General features: G+C 38.5%; 1 protein-coding gene across 2 annotated transcripts; it reads left to right on the top strand.

Moving 5' to 3' along the window:
• Nucleotides 1-1,913: 1,913 nt before the first annotated feature.
• hsp90b1 (heat shock protein 90, beta (grp94), member 1) lies at nucleotides 1,914-23,044 on the top strand. Of its 2 annotated transcripts, XM_039807870.1 has the most exons (28): nucleotides 1,914-2,068; nucleotides 2,616-2,718; nucleotides 3,056-3,197; nucleotides 4,085-4,201; nucleotides 4,295-4,626; nucleotides 4,789-4,900; nucleotides 5,029-5,160; nucleotides 5,481-5,597; nucleotides 5,695-5,832; nucleotides 5,939-6,016; nucleotides 6,160-6,225; nucleotides 7,281-7,550; nucleotides 7,723-7,968; nucleotides 8,108-8,244; nucleotides 8,376-8,454; nucleotides 8,817-8,976; nucleotides 9,202-9,269; nucleotides 15,422-15,728; nucleotides 16,803-16,838; nucleotides 18,194-18,246; nucleotides 18,367-18,450; nucleotides 18,691-18,797; nucleotides 19,185-19,338; nucleotides 20,866-20,967; nucleotides 21,058-21,132; nucleotides 21,233-21,301; nucleotides 21,397-21,532; nucleotides 21,635-23,044. In XM_039807870.1, the coding sequence occupies exons 1-28, from the start codon at nucleotides 2,020-2,022 to the stop codon at nucleotides 21,787-21,789; spliced, it is 3,624 nt and encodes a 1,207-aa protein (XP_039663804.1). In that variant the 5' UTR covers nucleotides 1,914-2,019; the 3' UTR covers nucleotides 21,790-23,044. The 2 variants fall into 2 exon arrangements, with proteins under 2 accessions (XP_039663804.1, XP_039663803.1); XM_039807869.1 differs by lacking the exons at nucleotides 15,422-15,728; nucleotides 16,803-16,838; nucleotides 18,194-18,246; ... (6 more) ...; nucleotides 21,397-21,532; nucleotides 21,635-23,044 and adding an exon at nucleotides 10,074-10,350 and having other exon boundaries at nucleotides 2,020-2,068; nucleotides 8,817-8,972; nucleotides 9,165-9,269.
• The last annotated feature ends 27 nt before the right edge of the window (nucleotides 23,045-23,071 follow it).

The raw sequence follows: 23,071 nt of genomic DNA, 5'->3' as shown, positions 1-23,071 counted from the left end.
AAAATATAATTTATTATTATTATTATTATTATTATTATTATTATTATTATTATTATTATTATTATTATTGCTGTAAAGCACTGGCCAGCAGGCTTTCTCTGGATATTTTAAAAATGAAAATTATTTCAGAAATAATTAAACTTATGGAAGCCGGAAAATAGATAAATCGTTAGGAAATACATCATCATTCTGGGTGCCTGGATAGCTCACCAGCTTGGGCCCCATGTACAGAGGCTCAGTCCTCGCCACAGTGGCTGCAGGTTTAATTCCGACCTGCGGCCCTTTGCTGCATGTCATTCCCCCTGTCTCTCCCCCTTCATGTCTAAGCTGTCCTATAAAGGCCTAAAATGCCCAAAAAAAAGAATCTTAAAAAAAGGAACGACATCATCATTCTGACTGAATCTCATAGGTTTGACTTAGAACGTCTGCATTATGACTTAGTATCTCATGACTAAATCAAAATTATGAATACTTAGTCCTAATAATGAGATAATTAATCAAATGTTAGACTTTTTTAAAGCAAAATTATGACAGATGCTAGGACATGAATTAGTTTTTTTGGCACACCTCTGAGATGCCTCGTTCTAGTCTATTGTTATTTCTAGCATATAATATATAAAAAAAGATTTATATCTGACAGAAATTAAAAAGAATTATGAGATTCTAGCTCATAATCTAAGTTCTTTAGAGAGGAATAGCTCTAATTATCTTAATATCACATAGGTTTGACTTTTAAAGTTCAAAGTTCGACCTAGTATCACTTTTGTTTTGATAAGTAAAAAAATTATAACAAACCTTTGACTATCTTATAAGTTTGACATAGACTTTAAGACTTAATCTCGAAATTGGCTTCCATATTTAAGGGTTTGGGTTTCTTTTGGAAAAATATTATGCTTTGTTAAAACCATTTAGTGCATCAAAGTGCATACAGCCATAGATGTAAGCAATGGTTTCAGTAGTGTTATCAAAGGGCCAATAACGCTCACACACACACACACACACACACACACACACACACACACACACACACACACACACACACACACACACACACACACACACACACACACACACACACACACACACACACACACACACACACACTGTACTGTAACTGTAACTATAACTGCTATTTAGCACCTGTAACCTTATCCTATACTACCACAACCATGGTACACACTCATCAGACAAGACTTTTACGAGCAAGCAGCATAATAATGTGCATGTTTGTATGATAATGTTACACACATATTTATCCAACCATTAATGATTCCAGTATGACACAATCTCAGTTTTCACAAATTGTTCAGTGTGTATTTGTAAAAAAAAGAAAAAGAAAAACGGTTTGCCATCATCTCACTAAAAGCGACACCTTGTGGACAGAGATCAGTGGTGCAGATAATGTGTAGTCATCATTAGTGAGTGCTTCCATTGCTGCAGATATCTAAGTACAGTTAATCCACACTTTGAATGGGAATGCATTCCAGAAAGTCTAAATACTATACCATATACATATACGTAGATACGCATTATATAAATTTGGCTAATATAGACTGAAACAGACACAGACATAATACAACAGTCAGTGACAAATAATGTCAATGTCAATATAATAATCGTTGTCATACAGCTTCAGAGGCTGTGACATTGCATAAGAAAATAAAATCAAAGTTTAACTAACGTGTTGACAAAGATTTTTTTCCCTATAAGTAAATTTTAGGAAGTGATGTGCTGATTATTCATTCTTGGCCAATGGAGTCAAGCCACGATTTTCGGGTATTGACTTATGTTGACGAATCTGATTGGACAACATGTACAGGACACTCGGCTGTGATTGGTCAAAGGTTGTGCGTGGTGCGCAGCCATTGGTCGGTTGTCACGGGTTTAATAGAGTGGGCTCTTTAGGTGGAAGAGGTAGCTTGTCAGTCTCTCTTGTTAAGGCAGTGCTGCGTGCACTTAACTCCCAGCTTTTGTTTCAGGAGCTGCACATCGGTAGTCAAGCAATAACGTTAACTCAAAATGAAACGAGTCTGGGTGATAGGTCTTCTTTTCGCACTCTTTGCCTTTGGTGAGTAACGTTAACGTTAGCGGAAAGATTTTTATGTATCGTCTCACTTTTTATTACCCAACATTTTGGCTAACATTAGCCAGTAAGCTAGCGTTAACTTGCGTTTGTGCTTCTTTTTAGCTCATTCATTAATAACGTTAGTCTTCATATATTTATAGTTATATAGCTAAATTTTCTCTTTGTTAATGATAGACCGCATGGCTGACTTGGGTTCAACACATTTCTTGTAACAACGCCAGTATCCGTTATTGTTATCGCCTTTCCAGACGTTTCTAGTAGAAACACCATGTATGGTAACGTTTTTTGATGCTAGCTAACATCCACATTAAAGTCGTTGCTATTGTATACATATAAATCCATATTCTGGCTAAGAAATAGCCAGCCTGTTTAACATTGCGCCTTACTTATTTGGTGATTTCGATAACGCCTTTGCAGAGCTTCATTCTAAATGAAATGTTCTGTGTGTGAAATGTACAGAATATTTCTCCAGATACACCTGCAGTAATTTGTAAATAATAATTATTTTCAAACTTTTTGTCCTTGGCAGCTGCTGTAAAGGCAGAGGATGAACTTGACATCGATGGGGCAGTAGAAGAGGACTTAGGTAAAAGCAGAGATGGCTCCAGAACAGATGATGAGGTGGTGCAGAGGTAAGTGTCACTTCAAATCTTTTCACAATGTTGAGTGAAATGTGGTTGTCCCTATGAGGAAAGGTCGACTACACCTAGAGTTAACAGTACAATGTCAACATGACGAAGCTTGTGCACACAAATGCTCATAGCAACCCATGAATTGTAGTGGTGGCAAAGCTTTGCAACGTTTACTGCATATCCCTCCTTAAGACAAGGGAATCTTGTGTGCCTTGGTTTTAACTAAAGATGCAGATCCCTAGAGGGGAGAGCAGATTTGCATGTTTGTTGGCAGCTATGATTTGTTGCTGTGCACCTCCCTGATCTCACCTGTCTGTGTGCATCGGTCTGTCCCCAGAGAGGAGGAGGCTATCCAGCTGGATGGATTGAATGCAGCTCAGATCAAGGAAATCAGAGACAAGTCAGAAAAACATGTCTTTCAGGCTGAAGTCAGTCGTATGATGAAGCTGATTATCAACTCCCTCTACAAGAACAAGGAGGTAAGCAGGAACAAATGTACAATTTGTACAACATACATGTTTATGTACAATCACCAGTTTTGCAAACTGATTTCGGTGGATTTACTTGTATCAGAGAGGTGTTAATTCAATGATCTCTTTATAATTGATGTCCTAGTTAGGGGTATATTGAATTGTGTTTTTTTTATCTTTTCTTTTCCCCCACATGTTTGGAAGTGGGTTGGGCTTATTATTATTATTATTATTATTATTATTATTATTATTATTATTATTATTAATAAACCACCTCAATACATTAAAGTCCACCATTGCAAACTACCACCTCAATAATAAATATATATAGTTAAATAAATACCTCCTATGACAGTGTCAATTAAAACTGAACTTTAGTATATTTTATAAAGAGAATGTATGGTTAAGTTTATTGCATTAGATTTTACAGATATACCTAGTAAAATGGTCACTGTGTGTATGAAACTAATTAAAGCATAGTTATATCATCGTCCTAGCCTGTAATCTGACTAAATTGCCACTTTTGTCATTTCAGTAAAATATTTCAGGCCATACAGAACAAGAAATTCAATATGAACATCATTTTAAAAATGAAAAATAAAAATAAAAGCCACCAAGGCGCACATTTAAACTGACACCTGCCAAACTTTATCGAATCCAGTTTGTATTTGAAATATTGAACAGTTACTATCAGCTGCCTCTTAATAAACAAACTGGGTAACTTAACGTCACACCAGTGGCTCTTTGTCATCTGATGTAACTCACTGTTTGAGATCTGGAGGAGGGGGTGACACGGTGTGTCTGCTGGTTGGACTTCGACTGAGCAGGATTATTGTGTCAACCGTATGGAGGTATATCTTAAACTAATGATCAAATGATTTTTGTATCCGTTTCAGATCTTCCTTAGGGAGCTGATTTCCAACGCCTCTGATGCTCTAGATAAGATCCGCTTGATGTCTCTGACCAATGAGGATGCAATGGCCTCCAATGAGGAGCTGACCATCAAAATAAAAGTATGCACAATAAGTATACTTACTGTATGCTGCAGTCCTTGATAATGTTAGTGGTCCTTGCTCTGTCTGTAACTGTGCTTTTTCTATTTCCAGTCTGATAAGGAGAAGAACATGCTCCACATCACTGACACTGGTATTGGAATGACCAAAGAGGAGCTGGTGAAGAACTTGGGCACCATTGCCAAGTCCGGCACTAGTGAGTTCCTCAACAAGATGACAGATGTGCAGGCTGAGGAACAGTCAACCTCTGAGCTGATTGGCCAGTTTGGTGTGGGTTTCTACTCTGCTTTCCTTATTGCCGACAAAGTCATTGTGACATCCAAACACAACAATGACACCCAGCACATCTGGGAGTCGGACTCTAGCAGTTTCTCTGTTATTGAGGACCCCCGTGGGAACACACTGGGAAGGGGATCCACCATCACGTGGGTTTACATTTTGTTTTTAATGATCTTAAAATAACCTATAGCAATTTTAGCTACTTTTTTTTTTTTTTTTTTTTTAACTTTATGATCAACTGCTGTTGGTTACACCTCTCAAATATATTGACTGTGAAATGTAATCCTCCCATCTTTTCCTAACCTCAGACTTGTCCTGAAAGAGGAGGCATCAGACTATCTGGAGTTGGAGACCATCAAGAACCTCGTCAAGAAATACTCTCAGTTCATCAACTTTCCCATCTACGTTTGGGCCAGCAAGGTGATTACTTGAAATATTTACTCCCACACTTTGATGCACTTGTTCCCAGCACAGTTATGTTATAAAACTGACAAAATGTGGAAGTAAACAAATTTCGCTTACATAATTTCTTCCTGTCAACATCCCAGACTGAGACAGTTGAGGAGCCCATCGAAGAAGATTCTGAGACAGCAGAGGAACCAGAGAAAGAGGCTGCTGAAGAGGAGGCTGAGGTAGAGGAAGAAGAGGAGGAGGACAAAGAGAAGCCTAAGACAAAGAAGGTAGGTTCATAAAGGGGTGGGTGATATTAGTATTGTGGTGATAGCAAGTGTGGATGGATGGATAGATATCTATATCTTTTTCTTAAGTTATGTATTAAACATTTCAAGCTTTGAAAGATGTTGACGAATGTATTTCTTACATCATTTTTATTTTTATTTTTTTTTATTATGATTTATATGGAGGCAGTAAAACATATTTGATTATGCCATAGCCTGAGTTGATGCTAATTCATTTGGTCATTTTAATACATAAATAATTTGGTCTCTTTGTTTTACAAAGAAGGGCGATTTTTGAAAATGTCCTATCTTGTTCGTTGTAGGTTGAGAAGACTGTGTGGGACTGGGAACTGATGAATGATATCAAGCCCATCTGGCAGAGACCAGCAAAGGAGGTTGAAGAGGATGAGTACAACGCTTTCTACAAGACATTCTCTAAGGTAGGCACCTAAACCGTAGCGCTTGTAGATTTTGTGTCTTCCTTGTATGCTCAACATGTTTAATTTGATTCATTTAAAATATGCTTTCCGCTAACAGGACAGCGAAGACCCTCTGGCCCACATCCATTTCACGGCTGAGGGTGAGGTTACCTTCAAGTCCATCCTGTTCGTGCCCACTGCAGCCCCCCGCGGCCTGTTTGACGAGTATGGCTCCAAGAAGAACGACTACATCAAGGTATTTTCCTCAAGCAGACTTCAGTAATGATTTTAAGGGATTGTATTGTGCTTATGGAATGATATTCAGGAAAACCCTCAACTTGGTTTCTGTCTTTCTATCACAGCTGTTTGTGAGGAGAGTTTTCATCACAGATGACTTCAATGACATGATGCCCAAGTACCTGAACTTTGTCAAGGGAGTGGTGAGTGATTATTATTATTTTAATCTTTTTTTTTTTATTTATTTTTTTTTTAACTCTGCTTGAGACGGTCATGCTAATATGAACTGTTAGGTGTTTTCCATGATAGCATATGCACTGTGATTAATAGAGATTTATTTTGCTAGGTCGACTCTGATGACCTTCCCCTTAATGTGTCCAGAGAGACTCTGCAGCAACACAAACTGCTTAAGGTGAGTTTCCAATCTAACGTTAATAAAACAAAATAAATACCAATTTCATTCAAGTATTTCCCACAGAATGATGGCGTAATTGTGGCACAGGGGTATATTTGTCTTTTAAAAATACATTATCCTGGGGAGACCTCACGCTCACCCAGTAAGAGCGTGCGCCCCATGTAGGCTGAGGCCAGCTTTGTTTTATAACACAGAACCAAGCAAACGTGTCTAACTTTACACAGACTGCGAGGTGGCTTAAAGGCACAACAGTCCGTCTTGAACAGGCTGTGTGAAAGGGGCTTATTTTTAGGTTTCTTATTTCACCACTTTAATTCTACTTAATTCTCCACCTTTTAGTTTTTACTCACGGACTACTTTAATCTGTTCACCTTGCTTTTCAACACACACCTACACCTCTGGTCTCTGCGGGGGAGTGAGTGCGTTTGCGCGCTAGCAGCTAAATGTATGTACAGCGCGCTAGCCTTGACAGTCCCCTTTTTAGAGCGGATCAGCGTGGTGCAGTCGCTTGGTGTAGCCAGTTTCATTGATTGTAGTGATAGCATACGTGTACTGGCTGGGTGTAATGTTAACTTGTAGCTATCCTTACTAGCTTAGATCCTACATGTTTACTAATACCTGATGGGTCTTTTGTCAATGTGTTGGAGAGAGTGAGCAGGGCAAGTAGGACCTGAGTGAATCAGTGTGCTGAACACGGCTAAGTTTTATTTTATTTTTTATTTTTTTATAACCCATTTTAAATGGTAATAAAATAAACAGCGTGGCGGTCAAAGTTGATACTGTGGTGTGCTGCCACAAATAGATCAATGTATGTGGTCTTTTAAATGCTTTGTAATTTAGATGCAAAAAAGACTATTGATATCAAGCAGGAAAGGAACCTTATTTGTATAGTAAATTATAAAAAGTCAAAGTGCTTTACTGGGAGAAGAAAGGGGAAGAGATAGCAAAGTCAAAAAAATCAATAAAATAAAGCGGGTTAGGAATAAGGGATATCAAACTAAATCCAAAGGGAAAGTGACAAAAGATGTAAAGCTCATCTCCCCCCTGTTCAGGTTATCCGCAAGAAGCTGGTGCGTAAGACTTTGGACATGATCAAGAAGATTGCCGAGGAGCATTACAACGATAAGTTCTGGAAGGAGTTTGGAACCAACATCAAGCTGGGTGTCATTGAGGATCACTCCAACAGGACCCGTCTGGCCAAGCTGCTGCGCTTCCAGACCTCCAACAGCGAAACAACTGTGGCCAGCCTGGAGCAGTATGTGGAGCGCATGAAGGAGAAGCAGGACAAGATCTACTTCATGGCTGGTACCAGCAGGAAGGAGGTGAGTGGATGTATTTGTATACATGTATGTTGTTTGGTCAGGTTAAAATGCTCAGTTATGTAAATCGCAGTGTAAACAAGGAATGTTGGAATTACACTTGCTCCAAATAAACCAAGCACTTCAAGTAAAATCAAATGTAATAGCCTGGCTTTGATCATTTGTCCCTCTGCAGGCTGAGTCTTCTCCCTTCGTGGAGAGGCTGCTGAAGAAGGGCTATGAGGTGATCTACCTGACCGAGCCTGTGGATGAGTACTGCATCCAGGCACTGCCCGAGTTTGATGGAAAACGCTTCCAGAACGTTGCAAAAGAGGGTGTTAAATTTGACGAGAGTGACAAGACCAAGGAGAAGAGGGAGGCCCTGGAGAAGGAGTATGAACCTCTCACCACTTGGCTGAAGGACAAGGCCCTGAAGGACAAGGTAGTGAATTATTTTTGTAATATTCATGACATAGGAAATAAACACTAGCCACAGATGTGATTTAAACGTGGCTGCAGCTGCTGAGTTATGTCGGTTATTCCATCGTCACGTGATTTTAATGATTCTGTCCTTCCCACAGATTGAGAAGGCCATCCTCTCTCAGAGGTTAACCAACTCACCCTGCGCTTTGGTTGCCAGCCAGTACGGCTGGTCAGGAAACATGGAGAGGATCATGAAGGCACAGGCTTACCAGACAGGAAAAGACATTTCCACAAAGTGAGTAATGACCCTGTGCTTTTCAGCAATGTTGATGCGTATTGTCACAGTTGTAAAATGCAAATGTATGACATGGCTGACTGTGGCCTGCCTGTTTACTGAGCTTACATGGTAATTCCTCTGTCTTTCAGCTATTACGCCAGCCAGAAGAAAACATTAGAAATCAACCCAAAACATCCTCTCATCAAGCAGATGCTTAACAGAGTCAACGTAAGTCTCTCCACTCACTTCTACTATCTTTGTACTATTTTAATGATGCCATATTGTGTAATTCTATAAAATAACTTAGTACTCTAAAATAACTCTGCCTTTTGAAAGTTGTCTACCAAAAAGAAAAATGTTAGGTCATTCACATCAATATAGTACATCCACATAGTTTTTCAACAAGTTTAACATAGCTGCATGTCTAACATGGTAACAGTTATTCTGTTAGTGATAATCATTTTCTATTATGGTGATCTAACCAATTAACGTGTGTAAATAGGTTTCAGTGCAGCATTTATTTTGACATAAAATTGACCAATCTGAGCAAATAATTGATCGTTATTTTTATTTTATTTTTATATCCTCAGGAAGACAGTGAGGACCAGACTGCGTCAGATCTGGCTGTGGTTCTGTTTGAGACGGCCACGCTGCGCTCAGGCTACCAACTTGCAGACACAAAGGCTTATGGACAGAGGATAGAGCGCATGCTCCGACTCAGCATGAATGTACCCCTGGACGAACAGGCAAGTTGATGCCACCTGCCACATTCTGTATTACTTCGGAAACACTTGCATAGCAAAGTTTTAGTCTTCTCTACCTCCACTTTTAGGCTTCTCTACCTGCTTCCAGTTGCCCAGTCGGGTCATTTTAAGTCAGCTCAGTGATGGATAAAGATTGTGGGGCTGTTGTGTTAAAAATGATGAACTATTCTACAGATTGAAGAAGAGCCAGAGGAGGAGCCAGAAGAGCCAGAGGAGGAGCCAGCAGAGGACGACTCTGAAGATAAAGAGGAAATTGTAGATGACGAAGATGAAGAAACGGTGGGAGGACTTAACATGCTGTGGCATCTTAAAGCAACACTATGCAACTTTAAGCTGCAGTTGTAGTTTCAATGAGACAACCTGTAGGGGGAGCATCCCCCTACAGGTTGTCTCATTGGAACTACAACTAGCATCAGGTAGCGTGAGTTGTAGTTCCAATGAGACAACCTGTAGGGCTAAAAGTTACATAGTGTTGCTTTAAAGGTTCCATGACATGCTGCTTTTTGGATGCTTTTATATAGACCTTAGTGGTCCCCTAATACTGTATCTGTAGTCTCTTTCTCGAAATTCAGCCTTGATACAGAATAAAGCCACTAGAGCCAGTTCCACAATGAGCTTTCCTTAGTATGTGCCATTTCTGGGTCTCTAGCTACTGAGGAGGAGAGCGGGGGGTGCAAGGTGGATGTTGGGGGTGTGGCCTTGACCAACTGCCACTTTGCTTGTTTGAAAGCCATGATGTCTCTCTCTCATGCGTGGGCCAAATTCTCTGGGCGGGCAAAGCAGAGAAAGGGGACTCCTTGCTCCTTATGAGCTCATAAGGACCAAGATTCCAGATCGGCCCATCTAAGCTTTCATTTTCTCAAAGGCAGAGCAGGATACCCAGGGCTCGGTTTACACCTATCGCCACTTCTACCCACTGGGGGACCATAGGCAGGCTGGGGGCACTCATATTAATGTGGGAAAAAAAAGTGAAATTTTCATGCCATGGGACCTTTTTTAAGGATGTGAAGTAAAGAAATTGGGAGTATTTTGTTCTTATGGCTGTTTCTTCATAACTTAACTTTTAATTTTGTTTTCTTACAGACAAAATCGGACAAAGATGAACTGTGAAGCACTGAATAGAAGAGCATGTAACAATGGAGCTGGAAATCGGTTTGAGTCTTGTTCCAGCGCCACTGTGGTCGACATTATCCTGGGTGGGATCCCTAGGTTGGGTTTTTTAAAGGCGATCATTGTTGGTTTGTTTTTGTTTTTTTTATTACATTCCTCATGGCTGTAAATTTGTTAATATTTAACTGACTTGTTTATGGAAAGAAACGATCCTGTCTCTTGATCGAATAAATGTTTCCTGGAAAAAGGACATGTCGTGTGTTTGGTGATAAAAATGCACAAGCAACTGAAAGTAAGGTGCTTTTGATTTAGAAGCATAAATAAGATGTTTATGTAAGTTAAAAGGGGGAAGCAACATTGTTTTGTGGATGAAGGTGACCGATTATTGTTGTGTGTGTGTGTGTGTGTGTGTGTGAATAACAACTGACATAGACATTTCAGGAGAAAAGGCTTTTAGCCAGCTGAAATTTGCACTTCTGTAAGTGGATGGCAGATTCTTTGGTGGGTACAAAGAGCTGGCTGTCCATCAGCATTTTGAGTTAGCAAACTTGAATATGCCAAGGGAAACCAACAAAATACTGAAAAATACAAAATATCAACTCCGTCTTTCCAACAAGATAAAAACAATTTCACTTTTAAACATTTTTCACATGGATCATCTAGGGTGGAAACCTTGAATCGACACGCTCAAATTTCTAGTTTTTCATCGTCAGAAATAGTCTTAGAGGTTTTCTTAAAACTAAACAAAATAATGGAACAATCTTCACTGCAGTTTATTTCATCCACTGTACATGACCTAGACAACACATTTACTGTACTGCGTATGTGGTACTGTATATATTACCCATGGTACCACGCTACTGGCTGACCTGGCCTACCTTCTGGAACACTGCTGTGCATGTGTCTCCCAAGACAAAAGGAAGAAAAGGCAAAACTGTAAGTGAATAAACTAATTTTAAATCTTATGGTGAAAGCTATTTGCCATTCGTAATGAATTATTTAATGACTTGCAGAATCATGCAGCGATAAACTTTTGAAAAAGGTGGCATTTGCTGTGAAATGTTTTCTTCTTGTTTCTCAGCATTGCTATTTTGCATTATGTATTCTGTTATTTTAAGGTAGAATACATAACCTCTTTGATTAAAACTTGTAATCAACTGGGCACGGCTGATCACCTTTGGTTTCTTTACAGCACCTCCAAATCGAGAGATCCTACCGGTAAGGCTTCACATACAGCAGAGGGTGCCTACTGTACTGTATGTCTTCATTGAACAGTTCTAAGTTTGTTGCAGTTCAATGATGGTCTTTCTCTCATTATAGAAAGTGAATAAAATCAATTGAGAGGCAGTTTATTCAGGTAGGAGTCACTCAACTGCTGACAGAATTGTTGGGCGCTATACTTCCACTGTTATTATAGTTTGTCATTTACCAAAAGGGTGTATTAATACAAGTACAAGTTTGAATCAAGTTGTTGGAAGGATGGTCCACCCACTGCCTGGGAGCAGAAATGTGGTCGAATCAGGGAGCACGTGTCTCAGCAGGGCTCTTTAAAAATTGACTTTTGCACAATTTAAAAATGAGTGACATGGCATCTCCAGATACACTTAATTGTGCTTGTAAATACAGTCAATTGTAGCATCCTAAACTTTATAATTTAAAATTTTTTTAATCATTTCATGTTTCAATTTTAATGCAATGCCAGTATACAATGAGATACCTTGGCATCTCCTGAATATTTACAATGTTGACCACTTTCCCCTGCAAGGATCTCGTCATTGCTTGTTTCACCCATAGCTCCCTCGTGTGCTCAAAGCATCTCTTATGGAACGTGTGTGTTCCTTCCAGCACACTGTGATTGGGCTGCAGGAAATAGATCTGCAGGTTTTCCCATTGTTTAATGGATGATCTGACTAAACACCAGCATTGTTTGATGTAAAGACAAAATATGATGTAATGTGTTTAACATTGCATTACAATATCAGGCCCAGTAGATGGCACAGTCTCCCACATCTTGAAAATATGAATGGCCATAGGGTGTGTTTATAAGAAAGAAGACAAAACATTTGCATGCAACTACATTCATTGCCAGTTTATTAGGTACACCTTACTGAAAGTAATGCAGTCTAATACAACAGTCCTGCAATAAATTCTTCATGAAGGTTAGAAATTATATACTGACTGGCATTTCAACTCATTTATATCAATGAGGATAGGCTAAATAACAAAAACACCTCTGTGTATAATGCAATGAAATTCAACGGCAACACAAACAAACACAGCCTCCAAAATAACCATAAAGTTGAATCTACACCTCTCTAAAACAGTTTCAAGAAAACCTGAACATTGTAACCTACATGACAGGAGGATTTATTGCAGGACTGTTGTATGCGACTGCTTTAGTACACTGTTTACTGTAGTTTTAGGTACCGGAGTTAACAGATATGCTAAAGTTAGTTACACGGTTGTTACTTAAAGGCAGGATTTCTATATTAATCACACACAAAAAAGAACAGGCTAAAGGGGTCTGGTGAAGAAGCATCCCCTTCATTGTCTTTCCCATAATAAGTATCAGGAGCTGCATTTTCTTGGCTTTATAGCAGATATTAACTGTTGAGAAAGTAAGGAAACACTCCGCATGATGTGGTAGATGTGTGGGGATTACCCAGTCAGCATATTTCCTTTGGATGTGTAAAACATTGGCAGAGCTATCCCACATTTTCAAATGAATGAGTTCCCAAACCCTGTCTTTTAGAGTTTATATACCCAAAGCTGAAACATAGTTTAACTGAGTCATACTGCTACCAAAAATGAGGCTATTGGAAATGGTAGATACTGTGTCCATTTGTTTTACATGAGTCACATCTGTTTAATACTTCTCAGTAGTTCTCATACATAATTTTGGTTGGTGAGAATATGCAGATCCATTAACATAGAGTAAAATAGCTTTTAAAGCTTCTTTTGTAGTTTAATTTGAATTGTAGCTTGACCCTACACTGTTTGTCTTTAGCTGCAGATGGCAGCATGTATTGTTCAGAAGAATTGAATTGTTTAGTCTTTGTGGAAAGTGTTTTAGAGCGGTATTGACTCAACTTTATTGTCACTTAGTAAGCTGTATGTAGCTTGTATTGTGTTATACTGCTGGTGGCTTTACAATTGTGTTCACCTCTTAGACATCAAGGTAGGTGGGCTAAATATGAATTAACAAAAACTGAGCATTATAACCTTCATGAAGGTAGGATTTGTTGTTTTAGATTGCATTAGTTTTAACTGCCTAATAAACAGTGTATATTCTTATCAGTCATCAACATGTCTCTCAACTAATCTTCAAATACGACAGATTGACTGCCTCCTGTAATACAGTGTAAATACTGAGCCTTATGTCTGTAGAGGCCAATTCCTGCTTGTATATACAGTAAGCCACAAACTTAACTATTCATTATTTTCTTTATTGCACTTTGTAAATGAAAATCTAAACTCTTGGTGCAACCTAAGGATGATTTAGAAATTCTTAGCATTTTGAAGTGTAATAATTCCAAAGCTGCAAGCTCCATTGGTCTGTTGAGAAGCATAAATAATCTTCGGTTCAGAGAGCAGTGCTGATGCACAGTGCTTGTTTTCTACTAACAACTGTCTCTGATGTCTTCTTACTACAGTATAGGTATAGGGGTTCGCACACGTCCATGTAAAAGGTCTTGAATGGTAGGTGTGGGAGCTAGCAGCTAAGCAGCTGCAGCAATGTTGCATTATGGGTCACTCCACGGACGTGCTCCCATATGTTCGCCTGAGTGAGAAAATGTTGTGCTTTCTTAATAAAGAGCGACAGATATGGGCCACAGCAGGGGGAGGGGTCCCATAGCTAAGCCACAGACAACCATGGCAGATAATTGCTGTGCTCTTTTGGTACATTGTTTTTTCTTCCTACCTGTAGAATTATTCCTTGATCTCTCTTTGCCCTGTGCTTTCTACCATGAAAGTCCAGTGCAGCATGATAATCCCTACAATGTGGCACACACAAAGGAGGATTGTTGCACATTTGGCAATCTGTTGTTCTATTTCTTCCTGATTAGCTGTATTATGTTTAAAGTTTAGAGTTGAGTAACGTGAGTAGTTACATTTGGTGCTTTTTCCAGCGTTTTGGGCTCTTTTTTATGCTTTTGACACTTTTAAAAAGGTTTTTGTCACTTCTTTCGTTTTTTTTTAATGAATGGCCAATAAACCTAATTTAAATGACATTATACCTAATTATTGAGTTAAAAAAGCAGGAATTATTTTGACTGATAGTTAAGATCAAAGGATGTTGAGTGATCACAGACTGGTTTATGTCAAAGTTTAGTCACAATACTGTTTTTAAACAATTTAAAGATGTTTATAAAATTGAATAAAACACCCAAAATTAAATAAAAGTAATCATTAAGTTTACGTGCAAAGATCACGTATGTCCATGCATCCATGTTATTTTTGGGCATTTTGGTTCAAAGAAACTAATTTATGTTATTTCTGATATAAAAACTTTGAAAACGGGTCAAATTTGACCCGAGGACAACACAAGGGTTAAATGTTCTCCCTCTGGAACAAGAAATAGGCCTTAAACTGCTAGTACTATAAAAGTGACAGTCCCTCTGTAATGAGCATTTGTCTTACAGCTCTTAATTAGTAGAATTAAGCTGGATAATGAATGCAAGACTGTTTTTTACTGTTATTCCTGTACATAGCAGCGGTTTAACTTTTTACCTGCTGATCCGATTGTACAGTAAATTAATGATTATTTAGGCCTAGGCCTATAGCAAATATATGTCTATATACCCCCCCCCTCCCAAATGGCCTATTTATGAATCTATAATAACTGTATTTTATTGTATATGCCCTTTTTTCATTCGACTATGAATTATGTATTATTTATTAAGTGAGACATTGGATAGTAGTGAAAATAAACAAATGTTTTGGCCATAAAAAAGAAATTTAAAACTTACTACTAGACAACATATATCTCATCTCTCGGTGAAAGTCGATCTCTTGCTAATACGAGGTTTCCCATCATTTGTATTTTGCGACTGACTGCAGTTTCTGCGCTGTTGCTGCTGCTGCTCATACGCAATCCCTGGATAGGTGGTTGCCATGGATTCCTGGGTCACATGCGTGGGTTTCCTGTAGCCAGAAGCAGCAGAAGATGCTTGGACGAGAAATCCAGAGCCATTTTCATTAAAGGAAAAGAAAGGATTCGCTGTGGATGGCTTGCTGACTGGGTGGCCTGACTACACCCGTTTGCTGATTTTGGCTTGTTTCATCTTATCGGTTTTATTAGGCCTATTTTAAATTCGCAGCAAACCGGTTTTGTCCACATTCATAGACTGATAATAGGAATGAGTATAGAAATTCCTGAAGGACTGACGGAGCTGTTACAGAGCTTTACCGTGGAAGTTTTGAGGAATCAGCCCAGGGATTTGCTCGAGTTTGCATTACAGTACTTCACCCAGCTGAAGGAAAGCGAGACCAAAGAGGCCTCATTTGGCAATGACCAAAATTCGGCCCCAAGACTGGGAAAAGCGGTCAATTTCATTGACGAAGCCATGCAGATCGATTCGGAAAACGGAGAGGAGGAGGAGGACGACGATGACGAGGAATTCATAGGTAATACATTCAATGCATATCAGGAGGGTGTGTGACAGTGGATGTCCTTAATTTATTTAGAGCAATGAGCATGTATCGCTGTGTGCACGGCTTCTGTTCAGTGGGAGAGAATAATAAGACACATTCAGCGCAGTGATGCTCCAGCGCTCGCCACCTTGCATCCACCACGGCTCTGTCATTTGCCATATATGGTCACGGAGGCTGAATGACGGTTAATGAACGTGTCTTGGGCTTCATCTGTGCAGACACGTTTTTGTAATAAGGACAGCGGTAAGGCAGGACCTGTGTGTTTCTAGACAGACCCTGCACCTCTAGGTCATTTCAATATTTTCAGTTTCAGTTGCAGGCCTGATGGCCCCTGGTGTATCAACAATATGACAAAGCAGATAAAGGTACAAAATTAACCCTCTGCTTTGATGCAAGCAATGCAAAATATGACTTTTACCACCCTAGATTAATTTGTGCTTCCTCATGTGGTCATGTTCAACAGTGGCCAGTTCAGTATTGCAATAAGGTGCAGCAAAGTAGCATAGCAACCCATAGCTCTGACACAGCATCCCAATGAGTGGTAGGGTCTGCAAGGCTGGCTGCAATGGTTACATAAGTACAAGTAAAGTATATTTAATCATTAAACTAACTATTGTAGTATATTTGGATCAGGATTGTGGCCCATCACACCTCCAGTGCCTTGTCATAATGGTATGCCAATGAGCTTCCTCAGACAACATTGGCTGACAGGCTATAAATGGATGAGACCTCCTATCTAATGGATATTTCATACTGAGACTATTGTGTTGGAGCTTGGCAATTTATGCTGTGTTTTACATTTGAATATTTTTCTTATTCAAATTTGATTCAGACACACTTCAAAGCAGCTGTCCTTATTCAGGTTTTACCCAAATGAATATGGATCCTTAGTAAGCACAGGGCTGAATGTATTCCACTACACATGTTCTACTAATGTAGAAACACAGTGCATTAACCTTACCTTTTTTAGTAATGATTCACTTACTGTGATATAGATAATTTTATAATGAAATCCAACATGTTAATATATATACTATGCTTTTGCAGCCCCGGTAATGAACAGATTCATCAGAAGAGTATCAGGTAAGTTGTCATTTGCTGGCTGTTTAAAGCCTGTTCTGTCAAGAGGAAAACTCTGGACATTATCAGTGCTGGAAACATATTCAACTTTTTTGACACATGAGACTACACTGAGAATACGTCAGATTTGCTTCAGTAATACGAGTGATTTAGGACATTTCTTGTGTCTACATGTCTTTTCTCACTGTCTTTAGCTTATATACTAGACTTGATTTATTAGAGTTTGTGAAACCACTTTGTCTCAAGTCTGGTTAATAATGTCAGTGAGTGACGTGGGTAGGGAGATGAGGACAAGTACCACTACTAATAATAATCTCTTGCTCCTCATAATAGTAACATTCTGGCTTCTCAAAAATTGCTGTACTAGGACTGATATATCTGCATGTTTGACAGTCTGAATGGAAAGTATGAGCAAGGAAATGTATTTAGTAACACTTGAGGCCTTTTTATTACCTTTTATCACTTCAGATGGAAAAATTAACATCCTCTACATAGTAAACTAAACATTAAACCAAAGTAAGAGTACTTGTATATATTTTATAAAATACTCATACAGGGGTATATATATATACATATATATCAACAAGGTTGCAAGGGTTTAAGCTAGAGCTGGGCAATATATCGATATTGTGATATGAGACTAGATATCGTCTTAGTTTTTGGATATTACAATATCGTAATATGGCATAAGTGTTGTCTTTTCCTGGTTTTAAAGGCTGCATTACAGTAAAGTGATGTCATTTCCTCAACTTACCAGACTGTTCTAGCGGTTCTATTATTTGGTTTTACCCACTTTGTCATTATATCCACATTACCGATGATTATTTATCAAAAATCTCATTGTGTAAATATTTTGTGTAAGCACCAATAGTCAACAATACAATATCCTTGCGGTATCGATATTGAGGTATTTGGTCAAAAATATTGTGATTTTTGATTTTCTCCATATCGCCCAGCCCTAGTTTAAGCATTGTTTCTGCAAAATCAGAGTGAAGTTTCCCACATTTATGAATTGAAATATAAAGTATTTTTCAATGTGTGTCCTGTAAGAAGCTTTATTCAAATAAAAGTGTGTTATTACTACAGTATCTTGCCGTTAAAACACAGAGTGCCACCACCATCACCCCATCCCCCAAAGCCCCACACTTAAGAAAAGTTGTGTTTATTGAAAGATTTATTGCATGAGACTGCAGAATAACCCCTTGGATTTGACTTTTGCTGCTGGGTCACTTGAATAAGAAGCTTTATTCTTAAGCATTTGAGTTCAAATGTTGTTTCCAAAGATTCTGTCAGAAATTGGAATTATTTTATGAATTTGCTTTCTGGTAATGAGTGTCCGCTTGATCTCTGTCATGCAGTGTGTGCTGAAGCATTCAATCCTGATGAAGATGATGAGGATAAAGAGCCAAGGGTAAACTGTGTTTCTTACCACAAAGAATTGAATTTGATCTGAATCAACAACTGAGTCAACATTATAAAGTCGTCTGTGTAGCATAGCGTCATGTCACAAGACCTGTGCTTCAATTTGCAGGTCACCCATCCAAAAACCGATGAGCAGAGACAGAGACTACAGCAAGCATGTTGGGACATTCTTCTGTTTAAGAATTTGGATCCGGTGAGTGGATTATACCATAAGCACTCTGGAGTCCTCTGGTTTGTGCTCTGCCATCTCTTAAATTACACAAAGGAGAACATGGCCTGAGGCCAACAGCTTTTTGCTGCAGCTCAGTGCACTATGTATGATTTGTAAAGATGGTTATTTTCAAGTAGCTAAAACAGCTCGCTGAGTGGATTCTGCATGATTGTTTCAACGCGTGAAATTCATATATTTGACTAATATTTCACACAATCGCAGGAAGAGATGTCTCAGGTGCTGGATGCCATGTTTGAGAAGTTCTGCACTGAAGGGGAGCACATCATTGATCAAGATGATGATGGGGACAACTTTTATGTTATTGAAAGGTGATCTTTCATGTGGCTTTCACAACATGGCTTGCTCATTATTTTTGAATCAGATTGTTGATTGTTATATATAACTTTAAAAATGAATATATTTGTGAAATAATCCGTAAAATCAATGTTCAGAAACAGAAAACAAAAGCAGAAAGCAGTTTATTGCCACAGTACTGGAACTACATAGAATTTGCCTTGGTTATTGGGTGCATACATACATACAAACAAACAAACATATGAAAGATTAATAAGAATTCACAATAAATACAGAAACAGAGACAATATATATATATACAGTATATCCTGCTGACTTAAAATTTCAGGACACATCAATATGGCTGCCATGTGTTTATATTTTTTTCTGATTGTCTGTTTTTCGTTTGTATTTGTATTCAGTGGGACGTTTAACATTTTCGTGAAGGTTGATGGCACAGACAAGCTGGTAGGCTGCTACGACAATCAAGGCAGCTTTGGAGAACTGGCATTGATGTACCACACCCCCAGGGCAGCCACAATAATTGCCACCTCGCCTGGAGCCCTTTGGTGCCTAGTGAGTAAACCCGGATTCCTAATGCAAGAGCACAGTTGGCTCCATGCACAGGTTTTTATAACATGCTGTGCTGTTAGTTGTCACGATTTACAGTAAATATCCAGGTTGTCTGCGGTAGTGTTGGCACCTGGCACAATGCAGTAGGTGGGATAATGTTGTCTGACTGAGTTAACATACTGTATAAAACCCACTGAATGCAACAAAAAGTGAGAAAGTACTGAGTACTAGCACCTTAGATGAACATATGTAAATGAGTACTCAAGATGTTATAAATGTTGTAATTGTTACGTTATATATGTTATACATGTTCAAAATGTGAAAACTGGGGCTGTCAACACCATCATGGAGAAGACACAAGTCGAGGTGAAAACAATTGTATTACCCGCATTGCTATTTTTTTTTATTGTTATTTTAAATTTCAGCATTTTGGTTAAACAACATCCAACAACTTTGTGAATATTCAGTTGCTACTCGATCTGTGAAGCAGCTTGTTTATTAATGACTCAGTGAGGGTCGTGCCCTTAAACTGTGGGTAACAGCTTTGTTATGTCATCTGTGTGCGAACCGGGCAGGTTGCATCTGTATCCCCTGTTGACCCCTGTTGTAGTGCGTGTTTGAGTCTGTGAACAAGCAGCCAGTCCTGTTCGACCGACGATCCCCAGAGGTCGAGGAGGGACAGTGCTGCTGAAGGTTCTCTAAGCAAACAGTAGTTTATAGTAGGAGCTTTAATTAGAGTCTGATTTAAGTCTGGCATTCAAATTGTATACAGTTACCTTTGTGGCATCTTGGTTGGATATTAAAGCTCCAGTAAGCTAAGTCCTCAGGCCTAGCGCTCTACTGACCACATCACCACAAGATTAAAGCCGTGTTTGCTTATTTGGTAGGGAATTCTTTGTTCCCAGCTTGAAGGAACCATAGTCAACTGCCTATATTTCCTATAGTACACTATGTAACCACTGCATGTTGTCATCTAACATATTGCAGGGCATTATTTGATTCTAAAATATATATCATTATACTGTATATTGTCCTGATCATTATATGCTACTGCTTGAGTTATCCTGAGTGGTGTAATGGTTTGCAGGAGATGCAGCGACCCCTACTGCCAAATGTTGTTTCATATGAATTATTGTCAGGTGAAAGGGTACCAGAACAGTCTCGAGCTGTGGGGAAAATGTAAATGAGTATTACCACCCAGCCATCCTGACTTTTTAAAAGGTGCAGGGAAAGTAAGCACAACAAATAAAAATGATGGTGATGCCAGACTTTCTGTGCATCCTGGATTATTTCTTCATTATGTGTATTATGAGTCATCACAAACATTGTAACATTTTACAGCAAGAGAAAAGAGAGAGGCTTTTGATACTCAAAAAATACTTTGTTAAAAATCAACAGAATAGATATTGATATACTGTACATATACATACATATAACAATACAGTTTATGATAACAACACAGGGAGGCAAGATAACACTGTGTCTCACATGCACCTGAATGTTTTCCTTTTCTTTGAATCTGTGTTTCAGGATCGTTTGACATTCAGGAGGATTATAGTGAAGAACAATGCCAAGAAAAGGAGGCTGTATGAGGCGTTCATTGAAACGTTACCACTGCTTACATCATTAGAGGTTAAGATTAGCTATGTCCTCCAGTGTGAAGAGAATGCAGTATGCATTTACAGTAAAACCATTGTCAACCAAATATCCTTTCATCCACAGCTCTCAGAGAGAATGAAGGTAGTGGATGTAATATCCACCAAGGTGTATAGTGATTCACAGCAGATTATTGCTCAGGTGATGAATCTCTTTGTTCTTGGACTGATCATTTCATTTTCTGATGCAATGGAGAATTTATAAACACTGAGTCGCTTATTTTTTGGGCTTTGTATTACAGGGTGATTTAGCAGATCGCTTCTACATTGTTGAGTCTGGCCAAGTTAGAATCACCATGAAAAGAAGCAGGGTATGTCTGCCCAGTCTACCATTAATTTTTAAGTGTGAAAGAAAACTTTGTTTGCGTGTCCTGGTATGTTAAAGTGTGCATTTCTTTCTTGCCAGACGAAAAAAGACCAGGAGGATGAGGAGGTGGATATCGCCACATGCTCTAGGGGCCAGTATTTTGGGGAGTTGGCGCTCGTCACAAACAAGCCCAGAGCTGCATCAGCCTATGCTGTGGGAACCGTCAAATGCTTGGGTATATTTTGTGCAATTTTATGACATTATTGCGTCCAGCATGTAGACTTCTCAGTATACCACTCATTATTATTCTCTTCTGTTCTTTTTTTTTTTTAATCAGCCATGGACATCAAAGCTTTCGAGAGATTGCTGGGCCCGTGCATGGACATCATGAAGAGAAACATTGCTAACTATGAGGAGCAGTTGGTCACCCTGTTTGGAAGTAGCACTGATATTGAGCAACAAAGTGCATCAGACAGCTCCAATGGACCATGATATAGAGGCTTGTATGGAGTTTTCTTTTCCCATAATCACTTAAATGGCTTTTCTTACAACAAATGTGAATATCCACTTCAACATTTGTGTGTCAGGTAAATAACAGGCTGCGTCAGAATTCCATATGAGACAGGGTTCATTTTAACATTTTGCCACTGAGTGTTATGACGAAAGTAAAATAAGCCAAAGCAGAATTGCTCAACGCTTGTTTGAATTAGATTTCTCACGACTCTCACCCTAAAAATGTAAGCATACATTGAACTTGTCAGTGTCAGACGTTTTGTTAACCCTCACCTTTTCTCCACAGTATTATATTTACACCTACAGTATAATATTGTTTGTACATTTGTTAACATTGTTGGTCAAAATCAGATGCCAAAACTAATTTCTTACTGGATAAGTATAAGCAAATATGTCACAATCTCTTGTCATTTTTGGCAAGAGCACTAACACTCACAGCATGAGGAAAAGTGCCCCAACGTGAGAAAGGATTAAAAATGTGTAAAATAAGTTAATTTAATAACATATTTCACATTTTTATCACAACAGAATGTAGACTTGGCAGTACTTTAATACTTTTACAAAATGTATTTATGTTTATTATAAGATTTAATCCCTTGAATACATGTTCATAAACTGTATCATTGTTGGTAAGTGTGTATTTGTGGCTGTTAGCCTAATACTATGCTTTTGCAAAGAAAAACTTCAGAAAGATAGCTGATAGTTTTGTAAGAATATACAACACATTGCTGTACAATTTAAAACTGAGTATTTACTGTTATTATATATGCCCAGCTTTAATTTAACTAGTTGTCCCACTAGACTGTAGTCATTATAGGCAGTGTCTTGAAACAATTGATTTTCCTGTGTTTTAATGTAAAGTTTAAGTCATATTGTTTTTGTGTCAGTGAAACATACATTTATGATTATGATATCCATTATTGCTGTCTACCTCTGCCAACAACTTATACTGTTTGGAAACACATTTTCAATGTTCCCTCTAAACAGAAATCTAAACAGAGTCTTCTCTCTCTCTCTCTTCTCTCTTTTAAAAATTAGTTGAAGTCTTCTGTGTTTTGTCTGTGGTTTACTGCAGCTTAAACTGTTTAAAGCTGGTTTAACATTTAAACATCCTGAATTTATTTCCCCTCTTTGTGCAGGTAGTGCTGGTAATTTTTAAGGCAAACCCATAATACTGACTGAAAGTACGGCATGTTTCACTTGTCATGTCAATAAAGAACATTTTTTTTATATATTTGCGTGTTACATAAGTATGTGTTAC

Source organism: Perca fluviatilis, chromosome 8 (genome assembly GCF_010015445.1).
Source record: "Perca fluviatilis chromosome 8, GENO_Pfluv_1.0, whole genome shotgun sequence".
Classification (NCBI taxonomy): Eukaryota; Metazoa; Chordata; class Actinopteri; order Perciformes; family Percidae; genus Perca; species Perca fluviatilis.
Note: the sequence above shows the minus strand (reverse complement) of the source record. Positions and strands in the feature narration are given on the sequence as shown.